This window comes from Athene noctua, chromosome 4, assembly GCF_965140245.1.
Source record: "Athene noctua chromosome 4, bAthNoc1.hap1.1, whole genome shotgun sequence".
Classification (NCBI taxonomy): domain Eukaryota; kingdom Metazoa; phylum Chordata; class Aves; order Strigiformes; family Strigidae; genus Athene; species Athene noctua.
The window spans coordinates 78,828,811-78,852,874 of NC_134040.1; the positions used below are offsets into that span (position 1 = coordinate 78,828,811).

The 24,064-nt window shown below is 37.7% G+C and overlaps 1 protein-coding gene across 1 annotated transcript in view; it reads left to right on the plus strand.

The window, feature by feature from the left end:
- Positions 1 to 24,064, plus strand: part of WWC2 (WW and C2 domain containing 2) — a 100,874-nt gene that overhangs the window by 26,392 nt on the left and 50,418 nt on the right. Inside the window, exons 2-4 of the mRNA XM_074905801.1 lie at positions 9,451 to 9,560; positions 22,699 to 22,902; positions 23,861 to 23,937. Of these exons, the coding sequence (XP_074761902.1) occupies positions 9,451 to 9,560; positions 22,699 to 22,902; positions 23,861 to 23,937 (391 nt within the window). The remainder of the gene's footprint in view (positions 1 to 9,450; positions 9,561 to 22,698; positions 22,903 to 23,860; positions 23,938 to 24,064) is intronic.

The following is a 24,064-nucleotide window of genomic DNA, read 5'->3' on the forward strand; positions in this document are numbered from 1 at the left end:
TTAGTTTATGGCTGTGGAATTATCCCTGTGCTAGGGTATGGTTATCAGACATTCCTCACATTCCAGGTGTCTAATATTATAGTGCTTACATGCCAGTGTAGGACCAACTGCTGTGTCGGAGAAAAACACAGGAGAAAACATTCATGGCATTACCCATTTCCACCCCTCTGTGACACCTCCCCACCCCCCCTTTCAAAATGTCATCTTTGCATTGAACTTGGCGATGTTAAAGGGATAAACAAATTAAAAGTGGTGGTTTGGTTGGGGGTTCTTGTCCTACAGAAACAAATAGCTAGTAGCTGAGCTGGAAAATAGTGGTTCTTCTTTTCATGTAAGTATTTGGTTTCTTTTGGTACCTTCAATGATAAAACGATGTAGCAAAATGTATAGCTGTGTTCAGCGTGGGATTTTTTTCTTCACTGATGTAGTAATTGTTAAGTGGAAAGCCAGAACAGTTTATCATAATCAAAAGTAAGAGGAAACAAAAAACCCATGCCAGCAGGCAGTTTGACCTGGTCCTGCAACTAGTGGGTGTGGGTGCCTTCCTTCCCAAAGCATTTTTCCCCTTCTGGATCTCAGCTACTTAATGTGCTTTTTCAGAAGCACCTGTGAAGGAATAGAGTGAGCTGACATTGAGCTAATGTTAACCCCTCTGTAACTGGGAAGAGGCAGTTACGCTCTGCTTCACTGCTATTCTAACGTATTTTTATGTCAGTCATTAACATGCACATAACATCTAAGGTAAGCTGGAAGGCAGGATATTCCCTCTGCATTCACCTCCCCCCTATCTTCTGGCTCCTGTTCTGAAATCTGGCGTGTTTTCTGTTTGCTTGCTTCCTTTTGTGCGTATGCATTTGAGTTCCCTGGTTTGTGTTTATTCTGTGGAGGGAATGGGCAAGATCTTTAGAGGACCTGAATATTTCCATCCTTACCTTCTCTGTATTGTGTAAAGCTTTAGGGAGTTTGGAGATGTGTAGAATTTTTGAGCATTGAAGAGAAATCTTCTAAAATAAATAAAAAGGATAGTAATTCTTGTTAATATATTGCAAGCACTTAATTGCTGATGATTTTACAGGACACTTGCAAAACTGCGAAGTGAAGTAGGAAGGTGTTGTTTGGGAATACTGTCCCACTATGTCAGATTATTTTTTTTTAATTTGTTTTGGTTTGATTATTTTTTCCCCCTTTGTTTACTTGGTGTGTCTCTTGATTTTTAGTTTGGTTCACTACTTCTGCAGATTTTACTGGCCCCTCTAAGGCAAAAAAACCCTAAATATATGTCCTTTATTTGTCTAAAGATAGCATTTGTTCTGTAGTAGGTTTTTTGATCAGCTATTTTTATTATCACATTATGTTTTTGAAGACTTGTGCTGCTGTTAAAATAAGTGGACTCAGATTCTTTGCAGTTATAAGTAGATTTTTGTTCTGAGGAATTGGTTGCTCTCAATGTACAATACATCTTTACTAGTAAATACGTTACTGTATTGGCTTAAAATGGCTATATTTGCAATAGGTACTGGAAACTAAGAACTTTTGACAGATTTCTGTTTTTTGATATTGTAGCAGTTGTGTATAACTATATGGAATTTAGGATTTTTTGTTGTAGTGGGATTGAAGAAAAGTTAGTTGGTTTGTTTTCATCCTTGCCCTGGCAGTTAAATGTTTAACTCAGTCAAGAAGAATAGTTCCTGGAAAATATTTGAGGAATGGAGTACAGTTTTCTCCTGTAGTTGGTGCTTGTCTCAAAGCCAGTCATTGGGGAGGTATCATCTGTTTTATTTTTAAGAAGTACTTACTGAATATGGTGGTTACGTGTCATGGTTGTGTATGAAACTGAGTTGGTCATCAGGGAAGGCCTTTTGGCAGTAGCAGTCAGAACCAATAATGGGCTGATACTGCCGTTTCACATGGTAGTATCAATACAACAGTCTCTCTGGAGGGCTCTGAGAACTAAGACACGGTTCAGCACACTGCCCTTTTCAGCAAAGCATTTCAAAACAGCCTTGAGTACTTTGCCTAAATTACAGAGAAGAAACAGCTTATTCACTACTCCATTAAAAAAAAACCCAAACCCTGTGAGGACAGAAAACAATTAGATTTTACTTTCTGCTCGATCTTTGTGTGCTTCTTGAACACACTATTGTGTTCACCTGGGCTGCTGTCTAGCTAGACAAGAATCTTTTAATGGAAATTGTATTTTTCAAAGTCTTCGTTTTCTGAAACATCATTGAATGTGGTTTAGTCCTACATATGCGAACACACAGCTCACCTGTAATATGGGCAATGTTGTAAATCACTGTCAGTATGAGTTCAGTACTGGAAACCAAGTTTTTGAGCTTGTAAAAATAGTTGTGAGAGCCCATTTTCCTGGTGGTATATACCCAAATAATGTCTAGCCATTCTGTGTTGCTGTAAGGTGATGAACTTATGTTTGTTTCTTAGTATAACCCCCATCTGCATGTGTGTGTGTTTTCTTTTATCAAGAAAACCCTCTAAAACCCAAGAAGTGTATTTCTTTAGGGCCTGCTGCCTGTTGTAAGTGTTCAGGGGCTTAAAAGAATCATGCAATAGGAATTGTAAGCTATTAAAAATGATACTATATCCCTGTATGGTTTTTTTTAGAAAACTAGAATCATGGCCTAATTATCTCAAGTTTCCATTCCTTTTATAAAAATTTGACTGTTTTACATCTTTGTAATATCAGGAGCAAAATAATCTGAAATCTGGAAGACAAGTGAAAATTCATTAAATGTATCCAGGAAATACTTGCTGATGGAGTTAAAAAATCATTGTCTCCTAAAAATGTATAACTCCACTGTGACTTTACTTTTTGCAGTTATCCAGTTTTTTTGAGTATCCAATTGTGGTGTAGAAAGATGAAGCTGGGGTGCTATTCTACTGCTGACTGCTTTGTGTAAATGCTAGAAACGTTTGACTGTAAACCTATACTGTTGTGTGCATGCATGTGTAATATGAAACAAGCAGATTAATGGTGCACAAGCTAGTGCCAATAGGCATAAAGCAGCATAATTTAATGTTATTGGGAGTTTTTCATAATTACAGGATGGGGTGACATGTCATTTGAACTACTTTTAGTAACTCTATATTGTGTAGAAAAGATAACATGCATGTTTGCTGTCTTTTAAATATAGGCATTTGTTAACATTTGGTTGTACACTTACGAATAAGGCATAAAGAGATGCATGACCTTACCATGTTTCATTTCACACCAGTGTTCTAAAATGGACTGGCACCATGCTACTCCTTGTTTGATATGTTCTGATGTGGTACTGATGTCCACTTAGTTACTCTTTCAAAGTAATACCTCTAATAAAGTGGCAGTATATCTTAATAATACCTTTATTAAAAGAGAACGTACTTAAGCAATACAAAGGTTGTACATAATGTCTTGGCCTCGTATCTCAATGGGAGGTACTACTGTATTAAGAATATGGTGTTCAGAAGCTGAAGTCCTGTCAACAGACTCACAAATGAGCTTTTTCAAGAGGAGAGAGATTGTGCGTGGCGTTTGCTAGTTTACAGAATTGAATGAACAAAGGCTATGGCAAAAAGGTGTTCTATGGGCATGTACATGCTGCCCCTTTCTACAGGTTCAGTTACCACTTTCAAAAGTTAAGAAATTGATATCAGTATTATTAATAGAAAGTAAATGCATTTTGTGGCAGTTTCAGCCACTGTAATTTGTAGAAGAGAAAATTCTCTTCCTGATGTAATGTAATTTTCATGCTGTTAATGGATACTGAGCTCAGACATATGGAGCAGCAGTGCCTCTCTTTAACTCTGACCTGCAATGTAGAGCTACAGCTTGGTCTCGTTTGCAGTTCTATATGAACTCTGTCTACTGCCTGGTATAGTATTCATCCCGCTTAAATTTAGTTGCCTTGCATTCAGACTTCTGTAGTCATTAGAAAAACAGGGAAACCTTCAGTGTGATTCATCTTCAGTCTAAATAGATATGGTGAATCAGCTTCTCTAGGGAACCTAAAGGAGTAATTCGGGTTAGATAAATAACTTTTGAAGTTAATGAGATGAATTACACACCTGAGTTTTCTATAAGAAATCCATCTTTGGTGCCTGAAGTGAGTAAAATCCGTGTTTGGGAGGATATTTGGGGTGGGATTCAAAGACATGTTTATAGATCCTTTGAAGTCACAATGCCTATAGCATTAATTAGAAAGTTGGGGAAGAATTGATTTAAAGATCTGACTTGAGCACTAAATTCAGGAATTCTAGTGAAGAATTTTGAACATTCCTCTTCTCTTTATACATTCCTTTCCCTGATCAGTTGATTTAAATTTTTACATTTGCTGATCTTGAGCTACTGGATCAAAATAAGAGTTAAATACTTTCATTCATCCTTTTGCAAAATAAGAAATTAGCTGTTGCTGGTCATATGTTCCTGTTATGTGTCATTGTGTTAACTGAAAATATTTGTGGGGAAGTGCTCAGAGGAAATTTTGTGTTACTGTTGTATTGTGTTATTGGTAAGTCATCTGTACACCCTTCTGTAATGATGTATGTAGTTAAATGAGCCAGATTCCAGGTAAGTGTGCACGTAGTTCATCCATCATTGGGTTTCTTCTGTTATGTTTTGATAGATGCTCATTCCTGCACATCTAAATAGTAATTCAGGTTTTGTCTTCTCAGCTCCTAATGTGTGGAGAAGAGGTATATTTTTCAGAATAGTTTCTGTCTAGAAAAAGTACTATCAAGTACTGCATTGTAAGAGAAAATAAATAATGTGAAACGTACACCATTACATATGAGAACGAATGGGTGTGAAATTTAATGAATGCAACGTATAAGTGTCACACAAGATCTTGCTACATGGCAAAGAACATCAGGTCATCTTGGGTAGGGATAGTTGAGATTTGGAGAAAGTTTTCAAATGTGTGTTGAAGTAGCCATAGAAGTTGAGCATTGGCCCTACTTACAGTTGAATTCAGAACTCCCAAGTCTTGGCTCCAGGACAAGCACCACACAGCAAAGGAGGTATTCTTGGAAGTGATTTTGAAAGAGATTGAGATGAACCTGTTCATAATGCTCAGGTATTTATGTACCTCAGATTTGGGGGGAGGAATGGGACTGGGGGTGTGTTTCTCTTCTCACTCCTCTCAGCCATGCCCGTGTTTTCTGAGATCTGCCTACTGTAACCTTCTGTAAACTTTCTCTCTTCCTCACACCACTACATATATTATAAATCTCAATAAGTCAGGCTTACAAAATTGATGCAAATAGTTATATCTGGGCAAAACATGTCAGGCTGTACTCATGTAGTCCTTCAGAGTGTGGATAAAATCAGGTCTTGAAGTATGCTAAGGAGGTCAGTGATACTGGTATCAGCTGAGTTTAGAAGAAAGCAAAGACCAAACTCCAGAGTTTCCTATTGATAAAGCAGAGTCCAAATCATAATAGGGATAACCTCTGGTTCAGTGTTACAATTGATTTAATCCTGAATGGATTTGGAGAAAAAAGGAGTCAAGAGAAGGAATGCAGCAGAATGCAGCATTACCCTTGCATAGAACAACGTGTTGAAAATTGTGTGTGTGCGCGTGTATGTATATATATAAATATGATACACGTTTTTAAAAACAAGCACATCAATAATCTTAGATCATAGAAGTGTGAAATACCATGGGCTTTCTATAGCTTGGCAGAAATATAGTATTTACTAGTGTATATGTAGGTTTTTTTGGTGTTTTGGGGCTTTTTTTTTTGGTGGACCCTGACCTTGGGAAACCTTTCTTCTGTGTATTTTTGTGGTCTAGGGAGTATGTCAAGCAAGAAAGTTGTCCAAATGGAACAATACTACACTGACAATCCATCAGTCTCTAGTTACAGTTCCATTTTACAGTATTATCAGCCTCTTTATTTAGATGTGTATTATAGGCATGGGTGCAGATGCAATAGCAACTTTTAATTTCTCATATATCATTGTAGAATCTACTTTTTAAGATTTTAGTTCACTTTAAAAGCTTTAAAGAAAAAAGTGAATTTGAGGTGGTAATACAGCTTCTCAGTTTGTAAGTTATATTTGTCTCCTCGGTTTCCCAGGGCATCTGTGAAGTGATTGGCAATAACGTAATTATGTACTGTTTACATAATGGAATTACAGAATGCTTCCTTGTCCAGGGAGTGTCCAGGTAGTACGCTTCAATCCATATGCTGAAATGGGAGTGTTGCAGCCATATAAGGTTGAGTACATAAAAATGTTATATATGAGTTAAAGGCTAATAAATTAGCCTTCACTTGGAAGGAGTTATTGATGGTTAAAAAAATAAAAGTGCCCATAGGTGAGAATACTTGAGCTTAATGATATGCATTAAAACCCCTCACCTTTTGTTATCTAATTAAACTTTATAATATACTAAATGTGGACTTTAAAGTCATCCTTTTTAGAGTATTGGCATTCTTTTAAGAATATATAAATTGATGATGACAAACTGAAAAAGTATTATAAACTACCTCAGAATGTCAGTACCCTGAGACACAGCACTTAATCCTCTATCATGGTGCAATAAACCTCATTTTTCTTGGGTCAGGGTTAATGTATGTAATGGCAGTCTGTCTATCATATGTTATTATGTCACAGGTAATGATCTTCACACAGACAAGATTCCTTCAGTCCTTGCTCCTAGGTATTATCTCCTTTCCAGTTACATCTCGTTAGCTCTCTTTGCTTTCAACTTTTGTCTTGCAAATTTTCTCTTGCATGTTACTTCTCTTCATGTCATGTTAATCTCATCCATTTGCCATACATATTTTGAAAGTAGATACTGTTTATGTTGAGACAGTTGTGAGGGCCCTACACAGTCTGATACCACCTTGGGCTGATTGCTGCTCAATTTTAAAAGTCTATCTCGGGCTCAAAAATCTTGTGCTATTAAAAGACTCTGGAACAGAAAAGAGAGTCATGGAGATGTAACACAAGTAGTTGTGATCCTATTATCCAAACATTTTCATGTTTTAAAAATCTACTCAGGAGCAGTTCTCCTGACGTAGTTCAGATCTTAAGGCTGTGATGTCCAAGAATGATCCAGCAGAGCAGAATTTATAAAATGATTTGTCCAGTACTGCCTGTGTTCCAGGACCTCTGTCTCCCTCTTCTTCTTTTGTTTAAGGTCCAGAGCGGGTCACTCAAGTATTTTTCCAGTTTTTTAGTGTTGTTTTAATTTATGGAGTGTCTGGGTTGAGAAGAGCGGCTGCTATTCATTCTCACGGTGTTCGATTTCTGACAGGTGATAACACCTGGACAAAACATCCACATGGCCAGAGTGGTCTGCAGTCTAACCTGCAGAATGCACTATAATAGTAAGAAGTTAGTATTTGATTAAAAATAAAATTGGCGTGGAGTGCAGATGAAAAGCCAGGATGTGTTCATATCCTTCCTGTAGAGGTGGTTTAAAAATCGCATCTTGTGATTGTTGGTAACTGTGGTGTGTATTTTTGCTGAAAGTATTAAATCTTTATGCAGAGTTCTAAGTGAATTTATTAGAGATCATCTGGCCGTGTTTATATCAGTTTGTTATGATCCCAACTCTGCTATATGGGATTTTAAATATTTTTTTCTACTTGAGCTACAAGAGTTGTGTTTTGAGTTAATATTATAACATTAAGGCAAAGAATGACGTTGAACTATGATATTTTTTTTAATCATTTTAAGAAATCTTTTCTGAAAATCCACATTTGTAATCTAATTTGAGGCAGGACTTTGGTTCACATGACTAACCAAACCCACCAAAGGGCTGTTGCTTTTATGTGATTGATGCTTCCTCTGAGCAGTAGTGGCCTGGGAACTCTCTGACATAGGTACCCTGTGTTCACTCTGCTGCGTGCTGTGGGCAGCCTGGCTGAACTGTGATTGTGTGTTTTATCCTGACTTTTAAAAGGCTTCTCCTGTTTTCCTAAGAGCCATCTCTTTCTGTCTAGCTGTTACTATTTGCAAACAAAACTGTAATTTTTGAAGTAATGTTGTGTGTTGTAAGCTTTGGAGAAACATGAGAAAGTGGATTCATGCTTACAATTAAAAAAATAAATCTATACTCTGCAGAGATTTTGGATCTTAAGAACTTGGTTCTTTGTAATTTCTGCAACCCTAGTTTGGAGGACTAAAGTGTTGCCCTTCCTAAAGAATTGATAGGTCAGATCCATCAGTAGTAATAATATATTTGTGGGACAATGATTTCTAAATCAAACATGCTCAATTTCTATTTTCTCAGCTGTAAAAAAATTAAATTCAATAGTTTTGTAAAGTATTTTCTATGTAGCATTTTCTATACAAAAAAGCCCATTCATTTTGTAGAAAGTAAAACGTACTATTCTCTTTCATTTCTCACAAAAATGCTGATAAACCAGTTTCTTTTGGTCAGAAACTAATTGAAGAAAAAATACAGAAACAAAAAAGCTTATGTGAATTAGTCTTAGCTTTTTACACAGAATTTTAATGATGAGATGAAAAAACAGTCTTGGGTGATAGAACTTAAGCAGCAGTGAGCAAAGGAGGTGATGCTCATGTGTCCCACAAACTGCCCTTGGTCATCTTACTTGGAGGATTTTTTATTTAAACTCTGGCTGTGTACTAATCTTATTGTCACTATGGTGACAGTAAAAACTTAATTCTCTTGTTCTTCCTATTAAATATGTCAGTATATCAGACATGGTATTTGTCTGTGGGTCTATCAATAGGAAATTCTACTCTTTTTTTTTTTAAAAAAAAAAGGCAAAAATATGATGTAAAGCTTTGCTCAGCCTCGGTTGAAAAAGAGCCCATGTATTATTATCAAACTATTTCTTGTAACAAATAGGCACTCCATTAATAAAATTAAAAACTTTGTCTGTCTTCCTAAAAAGGCACCATATGAACATCTGAAGGCCTATTAAATGTTACTTATAAAACGTCTACTCCATGCACTCCTTGTCCACACTGCTGCTTATTTTATTCAAGTATGTGGATTGGTAAGTGCAGCTAACTGCATCTTAGATGGTTGTGTGGTCTTCTGTGAGTATCCTGTCTGTGGTCATTGGAGAAAATGACCTTGAAATCTTGAACTCTCATCACAGACTAGGGATTTGAAGTGTCCAGTTCTTCTGGGGACAAGTAGGAGTGTAGATTTTTTTTTTTTTGTCTTGTACAAGCTATTGGTTATTTCAGAATTCTGAACCGTCAAATGTGGAAGATGTTGCTGTGAATTTCTCTCTTGAATGTCTGTACTGAAAAATGTCTGCAATGACTTATGTTCTTGGAGTTAATTCAGAAGGATGCAATAGGAAAAAAACAAGAGCCTAAACTTTAAGATGGAGAAAACAACTTACTTTCCTTTCTTTCTGCTATGTTTCTTTGCTTCTGTCATAATAGGAATGAATATGAATAATAAATATATGTATGGAAGAGAGAAAAGCTATACCATTAACTTGTTTCTTTGGTTTTAGGTTAACAAAGCCCTTGTCATTTGCGGATTGTGTTGGGGATGAGCTGCCATGGGGATGGGAAGCTGCATATGATCCTCAGATTGGTGTATACTATATTGATCACATCAACCGTAAGTGTTTTTCAATTTGCCATATCGGTTATATAAGAAGGCTCATTTTGATTAGACTTCCCTGAGAAGAAAAGCATGACTGGGAGTAGGGAAAGATTTCTTGTGAGAAAAGTGCAGTTAAAGTAACAATTTCTGACTTTCAGTAGACAAATTATCCCATTTGTGTGCATGGTTTGTTGGGGATTGTTGCGGATGTATTATAGCTGGCTCAGAATTATTCATATAGCTCTTCAACTTTTTCTGTGGAAGAAGTCCATGTAATGTGTAGCAAATAAAGGTGGTTTACATCTGTTGGTATCTGTGAAGTGTAGGATGTTTGGCTATTAAATATTCAGCAGTGTGCACTGGAGGAGATGGTCTGATACAAGTAACAAAAACTGGCTTCCATCTAACTGCTGAAAAGAACTATTGTAGATAAGGTAGTATAGAGTGGGGGCAGGTATTTGTAACCTCATGTATATGAAGTCTGGCAAATGTACCGTGGCTCTAAGAATGTTGTAGAATACATTTCAGCCTATAAATAATGTTATCTTTTATAGGAATTGGTAATGGAATGGGGAATCGGAATACTGGGGAAAATTTGCTCTTTGGTATAACATTATTGACTTTAAAAGGCTTACAAGAAAATCTGCTGGTACAAAATGACTACATCTGTTTCTACATGTATTTTTAATTGCATAGGAATTATGTCTACACCATGTTAAAGTATAGCAAAATTTGAAATACAATGCTTATTAGACTTACTGAAATGGATATATTCCTGAAAGCATTTCTAGCTTCTTTTTATGCGTTTATTACTCCATATGGATTGATAAAGTTTTCTATTTTCTCAGAAATTGTCTTTAATAACATAATAGAAGAGATTCCATTTGAGATCAATGACTGAATATAGGTGCCTGCATCTGTGCTAGCAGTGCTGTGTACTTCAAAAATTGTCAGGTGTCTGTGGCCCTTTCAGATGCTTCAGGTTAGCAGAGACAACTGCACAAGTTCATGGAGAGTAAGAGACCAATGGCCTTCTGGAACAAGAGCTGGAGACAAGGCTTGTTACCCCATGGCATCTCAAATGTATGAACGAGAAAATCAACCCTGAGATGTCTAAGTTGCCTTTGTAGTCAGTAGCTATCTACTCATTACAGTGAATGTAATGTAAACTTCAACTGCTTTGAAGATGAGCTGATGTAAGCTCCTTCGGGTTGGACTGAAATTCTCATAACTAGAATGGGACATATTAGATATCTACTGTGCTTATTGAACACCTAATACACAGATAGACACCTAATCTTGAACTGAATCCCATTCAATAACCTCACTTGGGCTTTTATAGCACTGCTTTACTGGAGTAACAATGTGTCCTCTGATTCATTCCCAAATTTTCAAAAATAGGGATATACTTGATTGAATTCAAAAGGTGAAGAAAGTAAAGGATTTGCTTCTCAATCTAAATGTCTTTAACTTCTGCTTTGGCCAAAACTATAAAACTTAAAGCTATAAAACTTTGAGAGGCAGTCTTCATTTCTGGATTCTTTGAAAGTGCTTTCAGATCACTGCTCTGACAATTGTGTTCTTTTATTTCATGCCTGCTCAAAAGTTGTAATCAGTTCTAAAAATCTCAGTCTTGTACCTTAGTTGCTTTTTTCCCTTTTTCAGAAAGAGACTAAATTTTTTTCTTTACTTTTAAGTGCTATTTCTGTACGTTGAAGGTAAATTCCTGAATATTATAAGCTGTTCATGGGTTGAAGTTCTGCTTCACACACATCTAAGATGTTGAGGCTTGGACAGCACTGTCTTGGAACTCTCTTGAAAATTGTTAGTATACTGCAAACACTAATGCTTCCACTTAATAGAGAATAGTTGTGTATATCCATTTCTACAGTTGTCTTTCTGTGGCTGGGACAAATAAGTATGATTACGTAGGTTTCTTTATGTTAATGCATATGATGGATGACAAAAAGGTGCACTTTGGACATGAAGTGGTTTCCATCCATTGTTCAGTAGTGCATTTGGTTCCTGTTATATTAATACATGTATTGCTTTGTAGCAGTTTCACTGAAACTTCTTACTTTGTAAAGTGGTACATTTGAGTTTTGTACACTGTATTTTGCACAGTATTTTGGTGAGAGTACTCTTGATTTGCTGGGAGGTAAACTGCCTAAGAATCTTCTAAGTAGGTCATTTATTTGACGTGCCAAATGTGGAGATTATAAATTCATCTGACTGGGGTACATGTATTGTTTTGATGCTATTGAAATCTCTAGTATGGAGGTCACTAATAACTAGAGGGGGAAAGCATTTCTAGAAAGCAGTTTTTGTGCCTGCTTACTGCTTTATTAGCAGTGTAATAATTCAGAGGTGTTGACTATGATTTTTGGATTTGAACTGTTAAAATTGGCTGTGTTAGAACAGGGAAGACTCCTTTACTCTTTCATCTGTATCAGTTATAATTTTGTTAACTCTCTTTTACTGGACAAAGAAGCTCAATGAAGGAGAAGAACTGTACCCACTGCTAGGAGGAGGACCACATGGATAGATTCCTGAAAAACAGCTTGGATAAAGCAGAATTTCAGGACCCATAAATGGCAGCTTGAGGGATAGTATCCTGGGAAGAAATCTGCTCCCATGTGTTAGGTAGGGAGAGGTGACTAAAGATGTTTCATGTTCACTACCTTCTGGCTGGATTTATTTCAGCAAAATGTTTGAGGGAAGGCCCATTGATTCTTATCTCTTCTTGTATCCCATAATTAATTATTCTGAACAGCTTCTCTATTATCTGTCCTATTTTTCATTTCTTTTTCTGATATTGTTCCTACTGTGTGCCTCTACATTTGATACCACTCTGAAGTTTCAGGTTGTCCACAGGACTTTGGAGTTACTGTAGTAAAACTGGCCAGTCTTGTTAAATTTCTCACGCCAACCCAACAATCTATGAGCAGCAGGCTAGACCTTCACAAGTAGACTGTAAACTCAGGTGGTCTTACTCATGGCTGTTCCTTCCTTTTCTGTTAAAAACTCAAGGTTGAAAATGTTAAGGATGGAATTTCTATTAGTGGTCAGTGCAGGACTTAGTTTGCTCCTCTTGAAGTGTGGATATTGGCAAAAATCCCAGTGATTTCAAGAAAGCACTATTAGGCTGAACCTTGCAAAGTTCTAAAAATTCTACAAATTTCTATGATGCCAATTCTTCAAAAGCTGTTTAAATCAATATATCGTTAAAAAAAAAAAAATCCCCATCTGTGTGATTATCTTAGTCCTTTACCTCCCTCTGCAAACCTGAGAAAAGCCTACTTTCCCTAACTGCCAGTGGAAACTCGGCCTTTCCTCCACAAAGGGACAGGAGTTGGCTTGGAGCAGTCTGCAATTGTAAAACTCCCCCAGACTTGAGGAACTTTATTTTGGTATCAATATGTTTAAGTATAATTGGTTTTATTATCATCATCACACATTTTCTATAATTTTATATATTTTAATGAGTTTTTTTCAAATGCATTTTGGTTTTTTTCCTAGCTCTTACTGATTGCCTTAGAGCTTTCTCATGATCCTTTTGGATGATGTAACCCACTTTGAGAAAAATTGACTGAGGTCATTACTTTATGAATATATTACCACAATTAGGAGTTTTAATGTGATGCTTTCAGCTTCAAGGGAGACCAGATTAGAGCCATCTGGCAAGGCAGAACATGCATATGATGTGGGTAGCTAATACTGTAAGAACCTAAATACTTACCCTGTGCTTCAGTTAGCACCCTTTGTTAGAGGGATGACTGAAGGAATATTATTTGGTGGTCAGGGACCAAGGTGTTTCTTTTGTGCAGGATCCTTCTTACTGTGGTTTAAGAGAGTCCAAAGATGTCATAGCTTATGCTGTTCACTCTTACAATTGTTATTACATATATATACTTATGTATTCATCTACCTCAGCTAATTTGCTAACATTTACTAATTTTGTTAAATAACATGGTTAGGATCTCAAGGAAATACCAAAAAGAACACAAACCTGTTACTCCATTTTATTTCATATATCTACAGGCAAAGTCATCACTTCCAAATTTTGCCAATTCATCTGCAGGGTTTTCAACATCAGGTGCTAAGTGGCTGAGATGCAAACATTTATGCTCTTAGAGCTTGACTGGCAAACACTTTAAAGCTGATATAATCTCTGAAAGAATTGGTCCTGCTCTATTGCTACCTCTGGCCTTTTGTTCTGTCCCTGCAATGTTTTTGCTTATACTGGCATGAATGTTTGCATGGCCAGACAGTGAATCAGATCAAGGGGCTGATTCAAGTTGAAACTAATCTGGTATGGAAAAAAAAAAAGTTACTGTTCTCCTTTCCACACCCGTATTTATGCAAGCAAGAGAGGGAAGGTGACCTGAGGATATGAATGAACAGTCGGGTGGAAGAGACAGGGGGCAGCTGCTTTACATGGTAGCACTGGTTAAAGGTATTTTGAAATTACACCCTTGAACTTTCATCTGTTCTGCGCCCTGTGCAGGCTTGCCAGGAAGCAGTTTTGATTCTGAGGCTGTGATTTCCAGGTGTGCTGCTTGGGTGGTGGTGGCAGCTGAGGTAGCAGTTATTGCTCTGGTTCCTGCCCCCTCATTGTGTCAGTGTGAGGATATGTAGGAAGCACTCTGTTCCTGAGCTGGGCGAGTTGCTTTTCCCCACTTCCTTTTCCTTCCTCAGGCTGCTCAGTTTTCTGATCCAGATCTTTGGTTGGGATGTGTATAGATGAACAGCTATGGGGTTAATGGGAGCAAGAAAAGGAGACTTATACTTCTGGTTTGACATGAATAGTCTGAGGGAATTCTGGGCAGGGACTAAGTTCTGCCTTGCCTTCCGCACCCTACCTATTCCTAAATATTTTATGCCCTTTACTTCTAGTTCTTATTTTCAGGCTCAGGAATAACCAATAAAGTAATAGTGATAGTTTTCTTCATTGCACTGATCTAGTTAATCTATAAATCTAATCTGCTTTTAGTAATGTTTAGTGGCAAAGGTAACAGAAAGGAATAGCAGACAATATTTAGAAGGTAAGGATGAGAAAGAATAGCTACTCCTAGCCCAGTAGTATTTCAGACCATCATATCACTTTCTTTTTGCCACTCTCTACTTTGTATTCAATATGATGATTTTTCTCCTTTCCTCCACCACAGCACTTTTCTTCAAAACAGAGTTGGACATCTAACTTCTGTGTTTCTGCAGCTCCTCTCTACTTAGTTTTAATTGTCCACTTTGGAAGCATGAATGCACCTTTTCCAGAGACAGCTTTCTACCCCTGTTTCATCTACAGAGAAAAAAGTTGAGTCAGAGTGATGCTAAAATATCAGGAAGCGTAGAGGTAGAGGGATTTCTGTCTGCTTAGCTTGAGAATAGAATTAATTGGAGGTCCCGATTTCCTCACTTGGGTTCCTTAAAATTTCACAGCCTAGCTCTTTACCTACACTGTTTGACACCTATAACACAGTTATTTTCATTACAAGTATCTATTTCTTGTTGAAATCTTACAGACTTTCATGCTAGTTTACACCTGTGCAACTGGTTTATCTAACACAAGGATTTTTGTGGATAGACTGATTCTTCTCTGCTCCAGCCTGGGACTCTAGTGTAATCTGCATCTATGAAAGTATGCCAGACTGTATTTTCAGACAAGGAAATAATCTTAAAATCCCACCATGAGTCTGCAGTTGCCATTATCTTGAGACAGTCAATGGTGTGTCGTGATCAGTGCTGATCAAACAGTCATGTGCATCACCATCATCTAAGGAAGTGGTGACATGCAAGCATTTGGGAAACAATTGTGAAGACTCTTTACTGTCAGCAAACTCACATGATGGAAACCCAAGTGCATTATATCTTACCTTGAATCTTATTTATAGGTAGATACCTTCTCTGTTCCCTGGCTATAGGAAGAGATTAGAGTAATCTCGTACATGCTGGCGACAGAAGGAGGGTTTCAGCAATGAAGGCTCTGATTAAAGATGAGTTCAGCTGCTGACTGTTAAGTAAAGATCATACTTGCATGTTTTTCTTATGCCTTAGTTCTGATAGCCATAGCAGTAGAACATTACCTACTTACTGAATAATGTAGAGCAAAATGCTCCAAGTTTCTACTGCATTTGACTGAGATATACAAGCATATGCTACCCAGTATCTAGAGGAAACTAATGTGCCATAAGGATAACATTTTCAATATTCATAAAAATCTTTGAATAAATATTTCTTGGAAACCTGCTCATGCTTGCACAGTGTAGCTAGAAAGCGTTCTCATTTTCTCTCATTACTCCAAGCACAGAATTATTTTATGAGAAAGTGAAGAAGGTGTCTGGAAGAGAGAAGACATTTTTTGTGTGCAAGTTCTATGGCAGGAAACAAACTGTAGACAGCTCAGTTCCAAACATACTCTGAATAACCTAATTTTCCTCCATATTTCTCTTTAGAACATTCCATCTTATTACTTGGTAGAATGTGATTTTCTTTGAGTACCCAGCAATGTGTTAGATCATTTTGAAGACACTGTATATGTCATTTTGTTGGACTGCACGGTCTTACTGAAACTGCTCTCTCTATAATGTGCTATTCTTTATTTTTATGTACCTGTTGAACAAATATATCAGCATTGAAATGATGTAATATTTGTTTGTGAATTCTTCCTCAAGTTTTGGGGTACAAATTGCTTTTCTTGTCGCTTGAGCTTGAATTATAAGTATTTTTAAAAGGGGGGGGGGGATGAGAAGACAAAAAATACATTCAGAAACCCTCTGGTATGTAAACAATAAAGTGCATTCCTTAAACCAGTCTAGTAACACTTATTTTTTCTTCCTGAAACTAGCACTAGTGCATTTGCTTCTTTGCTGGCCATTAAGACTTCATCTCAGTTGCCTGCAATATTTGTTAGCCAGTTGAAGTGCAATGAAGTAATATTTGCACTCTTTTTTTTTTTTTTTTTTTCCTAAGTGTATTTTTGTCTGATTGCAGGCAAAAGTACTGGAGATTTGAAAGCCAGTTTGTTTATCAAGAAATGTGGGATATACTTCTAGAATAAACATATCCATAGTGATTACGTAATGTTGTTGATAAAATTGCTTTCACCACCCAGCACTAAGATAACTTGCGTTGTCCTGTGATGGTTGATACCAGACACCATTTTTCTTCTGATGTTATGTGTCAAAGGGTTGTTGTTGATTTTGTTTGTGTCATCTTGAAACATTTTTGTGTGAGATACCATTGAAATCTTTATTCTCCTTTGCTGCGACTGGCTCCAGTTTGGCTTGTCTGCAGCCCTTTTCTGGGGGCTTGCCCTCAGTATGTGTTAGATTGCTTTCTAGGTATCCCTTCCTTCTCAAAACATCTCTGCGGAGTAGGATGTAATCCTACCCAGCAAAGGCGTGAGGGGCTGTTCAAAAACCAACCTGGATTTAGCCTGGGCACTTTCTTCAGCAACTGGGGTTCAGGAGAAGCACCAGTGATGAGGGATCCTGAATGTAGTCAGCTGTTGGGTGCGGGGCTTTGAAGCCTGTGTTTATTCTCCTGAGGGTGGGGTTCTGCTTGGTTGGAGGTATAGTAGTCCTGCAATTGTTAGGCAAGATAACCAGAGATGTCAGGAGTAACAGAGTTATCTTTTCATTGCTTACTATTTCAGGCAGAGAAGGTGCCACCCTGACACAGTATCTAGCTGAGTTGTGACATGGTGCAGCCCAGAGCACAGCTGTCAGTGTGAGGCACACTTCTGCATCGGCCAGAACTACCCTCTCTTTTCAAGGCTCAGCCACTGCAGTTTTGCCACTGTTTCTCTCATACTGTACCCCTGGTTTCCAAGTCTGGAAACTTTCTTGTAAGTTAGTATATGAGGGAGAAGATGCATGATATTGATGAGTAGATCCATACTTAAGATTCTAACGGAAGGCTGAATCCCTAAGTAGGCTTGCTGCTGCCACAAAAAGGATGTCTGGTTCTTCCCCAGCTGGGGTCCTCTTTATAGTGGCTTGTTGGACCTTTGGTAACATGACACAACTCGCCTAACCTGCCAGAACATGATGTATCTGCTTTCATGTTGTCTTTTGGAGCCAGTGAGTGTTTGGGTAGGTTTAGTATGTTGAATAGACTTTGTGTTGAGTTGAGTGAGCACCAGCGGCTGTGCAAAAGAGAACGTGTGAATGCATAACATTAGGGAATGCAGGTTGAGGTGACATCGTGGAAACCATTGCTGCCAAAAAGGAGGGCTGTTACAGCAGCTCCAGCTCCTCTAATAGCACACAACTCCCCCTTGCTCTCCTGCCTTCAGATCTTGGGTCTCTGGTCCTCGTTTCTAGACAGGTCAACTAGTTTCCCTTGGAGTAACCTTTCTTCTGAGATGGTGATTCTGCTACATTTACAAACTGGAATAATATGGGCATATGTGTAAACAGATGAGAGTTCGCTCTTTAGGATGAAAAGCATAATGTTGCAGTTTTGTCTCCTCTTGCTATGTATGTGTCCTTCTCAAACAGCAATCTGTCATCTCTGGCATTTTTTTTTAGTGGGACCCCCTGAGAGTACTTGTTCTCTGTGTTGCCTAAATGCAGCATGTCTGACAGAAGATAGCTTATATGTGGGTCATTCTAGAGCAAAGCAATGCTATTACTTTGTTTGGCAAGGGGAGATTTTGGAAAACTATTGCTTCCACATATTGTTAATCCTGTAGTAAAATGTCCAGTTCTCTCATGTCTAGCCGTAGAGCATCAGGGAGCTATTCCCTTCCCTGTGGGATTTTCTAGTGGGATTTTAATTTCATGTATTTTAGGGAAATATGATCTACTGCTGATAAGGTAATAGTTTCCTTCTGTTCAAGTAGACTGTAAAATTTGGCAGAGCTTCTTGATAGCAGACAGGAACATAACATATGAAAATATCTCATTTTAAAATAATTGTATGCCTGACTATTGCATGTATCCTACATATATATCTTATGTATAATTACACAGAGCATGCATAACATTGCTGCCCTTGAAGAAGTTCTAGCCAAAGAAATAAACAAAACTCTCAAGGCTTAAAGTCAGTCCTGTCATTTTGGTTTGGAATTATTGTTTGGGCCAAATTTCTCTGCTAAGTGCATCAAACCTGTCTGGCAGTGAGCCAGGAAGAGTGCATTTCATGAATAGCAGTATGATTAACACCAGTGCAGCTTCCTCTTCTGTGTTACAGAGCTGTCATCATTTCAGTGCACAGGAATGTCTTTGGGTGGAGTGTGCCATCCTGCCGCTTGTGTAGTTCCGCTGGGCAAGACCACAATTATTTTCTGTCTCACAGAATTTCCCCCCTAGTGTGGTAGTCACTCAGATCTTTAAAAATAGGAGGAAATAAATTGCTTGTTTATAATTTTTTATAAATTTATTAACTACATATTTGCACTAATCTGTTTAAAGTTAAACTAATTGGTTTTTAAATCAAGATCTCTTAATAGAATTAATTTTGATTTGCAAATGGCTTTGCCAAATGACACTAAAACCAAGTCAGATTAGGAATGTGTAACCTGAATATTAGGCACACCACCACTCTCCTCATTCTGCTACTATAGGTCATTATTTTGCATTGTGATTGGACAGAGCAAGCTGATATCTAAAGATTATTTTTTTTATAATCTAAGAAGTGCTCTTGATAGAGCCTGTTGTGCAACTCTTAGGTGTTCAAATACCCATTTTAAGGAGATTGCTTTGGCTCCTATCTTAGTTTATGCCATGGAAAATGATGGCCAGTATATCTTTTTCATTCTCTCTACAAAAAACAGTTGAACTCTTGAATTTAATGATCTGGTAATGCATAAAGTGTTGGAGAGATTGTTCCCGGGGGGATGGTGTGTTTGTTGTCCAGTGCTGATGATTGAAGTCCAGTTAGCATTTTCTGTAACAGATACAACCCTACAGCTCTGTCTAGTGTTCATAACCAGTGCTTACTCCTCACCTGACCAGCAGAAGTAACATCTCCTTATCTGTCTAGCTGGCAATCCATTTGCTGCATGATTCATCTCTTGCTGCAGACAAGGTTGTAAGGCATCCTGTTGCAGTCACCAGTGGAAGCATTCATCTGCCCTGAAAAAGGAATGAGATCTCCCAAGGTTTTTTTATGTCAGCTGTTGAATAGTAAGGGTAGGAAAATGTTTGGATGTTCTTTGTGGTTTAAATCTCACTCTTTGGTTTAAGCATAAGGAGCTTCACATCTCATTTTGAAATGTTCAGCAAGTTGTTCCCTCCATGACATGAAACTATCCCAATAATATTTTTCTGTATACAAGTTTGACCTTAACAGCAGGTGCTTAAACATTCTCGTCAAAGGAAAAAAGTCCTTATCTTTGTGAGGCTTTACTCTGAGAAGTATAAATATTTGTTTTTGAAAGAACTCTGATTTTTAAAAAAATTTATTGGCTCTTGGAAGGTACGTGTGCTCAAATGAACATACTTTTCAAAATGCAGCACTACAGTACCTGTATACACATATACATGTGTGTGTGTGTATATATATATATATATGAACAACGTGCCACATGAGTGATACCCTTTTCTGACTTTTCCACTTTCTAATATTTAAGAAGACAGAGTGAAAAATACTGCTTGGTAACAGTTGAGTAACAATTCTGGGATAGTCATTCTAGTACTGCTTTGCTTTTTCCAGGATTATGTTTTTTTCCCAGCTGAGTGTTTGTTCTGGGATACCTGCAGGTGGAATTGGCTCAGAATAATTTGAGCAGTGAATGTACCTACACAGGCAAATACCCAAACCTCCCTCACTGTGCTAAAGTTAGTGTGCAATTTTTAAAATGCAGGGTCACCTTTAACTGGTTTATGATTATCAGTATAAAAGATGTTAGCTCGTGTAATCATAGTATTGTTTTGCACATGCAGCTTGGAGAGGCAAAAAGAAAATGTTTGATTGTCAGCAATACGAAATAATCTGCTGTTGATCAGTTTTGTCCTTGTCTTGCAGTCACAAGGACAGGGCATCTGTAGGCCACTTTCAGAACTCTGCAGGCTACATTTGGTCTTTAGGCTGCATGTTGAGCAATCCTCACTTAAAACCTACAAGGCAATTACCTACAACATGCTCAAAGATGAGGCCTTCCAATCTTTTAAGATTATTCGGTGGCTGCTGGTTGCACTCTTAAAACACAATCACATCATTACATTCTTCTAAAAAACCAACGTAACTGCATTTATCCTATTTGATCATTGACCCATGAGAATCCTGCTTCATGCTCTTCATCCTGCTTCACAAAACAGGACAACTCTGGAAACCAGCTCTTCTTATCTTGTGTAAATAACTGTGAATGTGGAGGTGTGTTAAAGCACAGCAGCAATAAGTGGCCACAGATAGGGACATGTGTTGACCGTTTAGGAGAGAAAAGGTATTGATTTGCTGCTTTTGTGTGCCTGATATTTTTGTGGAAAAGAGCAGGTGGCTATAGACATGGATATGTGTGTGTGTCTGTAGCTATAGTTAGTTTCTTGGAGAGAGTATTCCTGTTGGAGTTATTGGAAAACAAACTGTATAAAGCTTCTCTGCTTTAATCTGCTATGCACCACACTTGGGTTTATGTGATTTATGCTCTTTATGCATCCGTTGTGCACTCCAAGAAATACCTTTCCCAAGTAGAAATCCTGTCATGTTTGTAAGTGGTGGAGGAGAGGGTTTTATATGTATTTGTTTTTAAAAGCATCAGCAGTTCCATAGGCATTGTCAGTTTGGGATTCTACATGGTTAGTTTTATGGGATGCTGCTTTCTCTCTGCATGTCTTTTTATGTGATATTAACACCAAAAAAGGCTTTTGAAAAACTGGTAGTCAGTCAGTATGGTAAATTGTTCTTACTCAGAATCTGTCCTGATCAGCTTTTGCTGTTACAAAATCAGTTTTCATATATGGAGTTGGAAGAATGCCCTCTCCCCAGGAGCGTACTTCAGCTACAGTTGAGAGCAGTCAGATTGGTTCTGCTGCAGTTCTGTTTTTCCCCTATGTCCTCAGACATGTGCTCCTGTTTTTTCCCCCCTGCATTGGTTCTCACAGTAGACCAACTCAGAGAACTAAGTGGCAGAAATCTAATCCAGAGAATAAACTTTCCTCCATCTTTTTGCAGCAAAATTCCGAATTAAATTCTTTGTGCAGAAATACTTTAGTGTTAAATGCTACATTCTAACTATGTAGATCTATGTAGATTTATAGTGTGTAACTTCAAAGGAAAATGCAGTGTAAAGTATCTTAAAACCTACAATTAGATTGATCACATATTTTCTTAATATGTATATATATGTTATGTCTGATCTTCTTGTCTTCACATTCTATTTCAAGTCTGTCTTCTGTGTGGCTACTGGAGTTAAAATGGTTGATCTAAGCCCTTCATGAATTAAGGGCCTGTTCCAGCCTACTCATTTATATTACCTGGGGAGTCAGTGGAAAGAAGTAGACACCTCAAAAAAAGCATTTTGGTCCCATGTATCTTGGGCACCTCTCCTTGATGAAGTGCCCTCTGAGAGTGGCCCCCTCTAACTGACCCAAAAAGAAAGCTGTGTCTTGGATCAGATGCCTAGCAGGGATAGAGATAGAGTTAGGTGAGATGACCTGAAGAGTTAATGATCTGTTAGTTCAGTTACAGAGGAAAAGATAAAACTGTGTTTGTAGAGGGCAAGAAGAGAGATAACCACTATAAAACATGAATAACATATGGCTGTAAAAATTAATGAAGTGGGGACGAGGGGGGGTTGAAAAAATATAGCTTAGTTTTCTTTTTTGTTCAGAAATGCTTTCATTTTTTAAGGTGTCATTGAAAGACTTTATTGATCCAATTATTTCCAAATACTGTGATGCAAAAAGTAAGTTTTTCCTTGAGTTTTAGGATGTTGTTAATTCAAGGTTGAAGATGTAGGAATGATCTACATAAGCATTTACATATTGTACCCTAATTCCTAATTTTGCAATTAATCTCTTAAATACTGTTTCTTACACACACTATTGTAGCAAAGAAAAGCTTGTGTAAAATAGAGCGTCTGCTTAGTAACGAAAGACAAACTATGGTTTAGACTTCTGTAACTGTGGATTACAGGCAGAGAAACAATTTGGCTGTCAACAGATTTCAGCAGAGATCTCTTTAAATCCTTTCTTTTTCTCCTATAAAGAAACAACACAAATAGAAGATCCCAGAAAACAATGGAGGCAAGAGCAAGAGAGAATGTTAAAAGATTATCTTATGATAGCCCAGGATGCTCTCAGTACTCAGAAAGAACTGTACCAGGTGAAAGAACAGAGGCTAGCACTTGCACTGGATGAGTATGTACGATTGAATGATGCCTACAAAGAAAAATCAAGCTCCCGTACAAGCTGTAAGTACAGTATGTAACTTCTTTGATCTGTGCCTTGCAGGAGTTCCTGTTTCTCTTAGGATGAGTTTTCAGGGGTTGCTATGAACACCGTGTACTCTGGCTTTTTAGAGATGGCATCCCTACTTTTTAAAATTTATTTAATATAAAAATATTCTGTTGGAGAGAACCCTCTTCTCTCTGATACAATTGAACTCCTTTAAGCTGCAGTTTAGAGCAGTTGGCTCTGAAATCTAGTTTGTCAGAACAAAATTCTGCCAAATCTAGTTCAAAGTAAATAGGATCTCTTGCACTTCATGGCTGCATACTGAAATTACTGTACTGTGTTGACAGGTGTCTGCAATAGACCAAAAAGGGAATTTGTTGCTGCATTATAAGAATAGCATACAGTAATTTCATAGCCTGTGTGCTGTGATCGAGGTGAAGCAGAGACACGTTACAATGCTGGGCAGGGAGTTGGCATGGAGTGCTGTTAGTGGCCTGTCATTGGCCAAAGATCTCTCTAGGAAGTAGACAGTGTGATAAAAGCAACATACACAGCTGCAGAAGAACTGAGTGGCAGACCTCTGAGGCTTCTGAATAAATAAATCTTTTGCTTTCCAGAAATCTCCTTAGATATTACAAGTTCCAGGAAGAAGTGATTACAAGATGGCTCAGCTAGAACAATGGGAACAGAAAGCAAGGGATAGAAAGCCAGGGAGAATGAGGTGCTACTTCAGGATCCTGGGATAAGCAAAGATAGGGGGGAAAAAAGGGGGAAATTTTTATTGTTTATCAGTTATTGCCATCCTGCAATGCTGACTACTCTATAAAAAGGTTTTGTTTTGGTTTGTTTTTTTTTTAAAAAAAGCAGTATGTTTTTCTGCACTTTGTAGTTTTTAGATCAGTGTGGATTCATTGAGGAGGGACTAATCAATGATTTAAATGTACTTAAATATTTGTCCCTTTTTGTCTTAAAAAGTGTTCTCAGGCTCCTCGTCAAGCACAAAGTATGACCCTGACATTCTGAAGGCTGAAATCTCCACTACAAGATTAAGGGTGAGAATGCTTAACTCCCATTCATTTGTATTCTGTGTGCAAAGTTTATGCTTGTAGAATAAGCAAAGCTTGAACTAGCAAGTGTATCTTGGTACTGAAACCTTCTAATATTCTCATAAATACCATT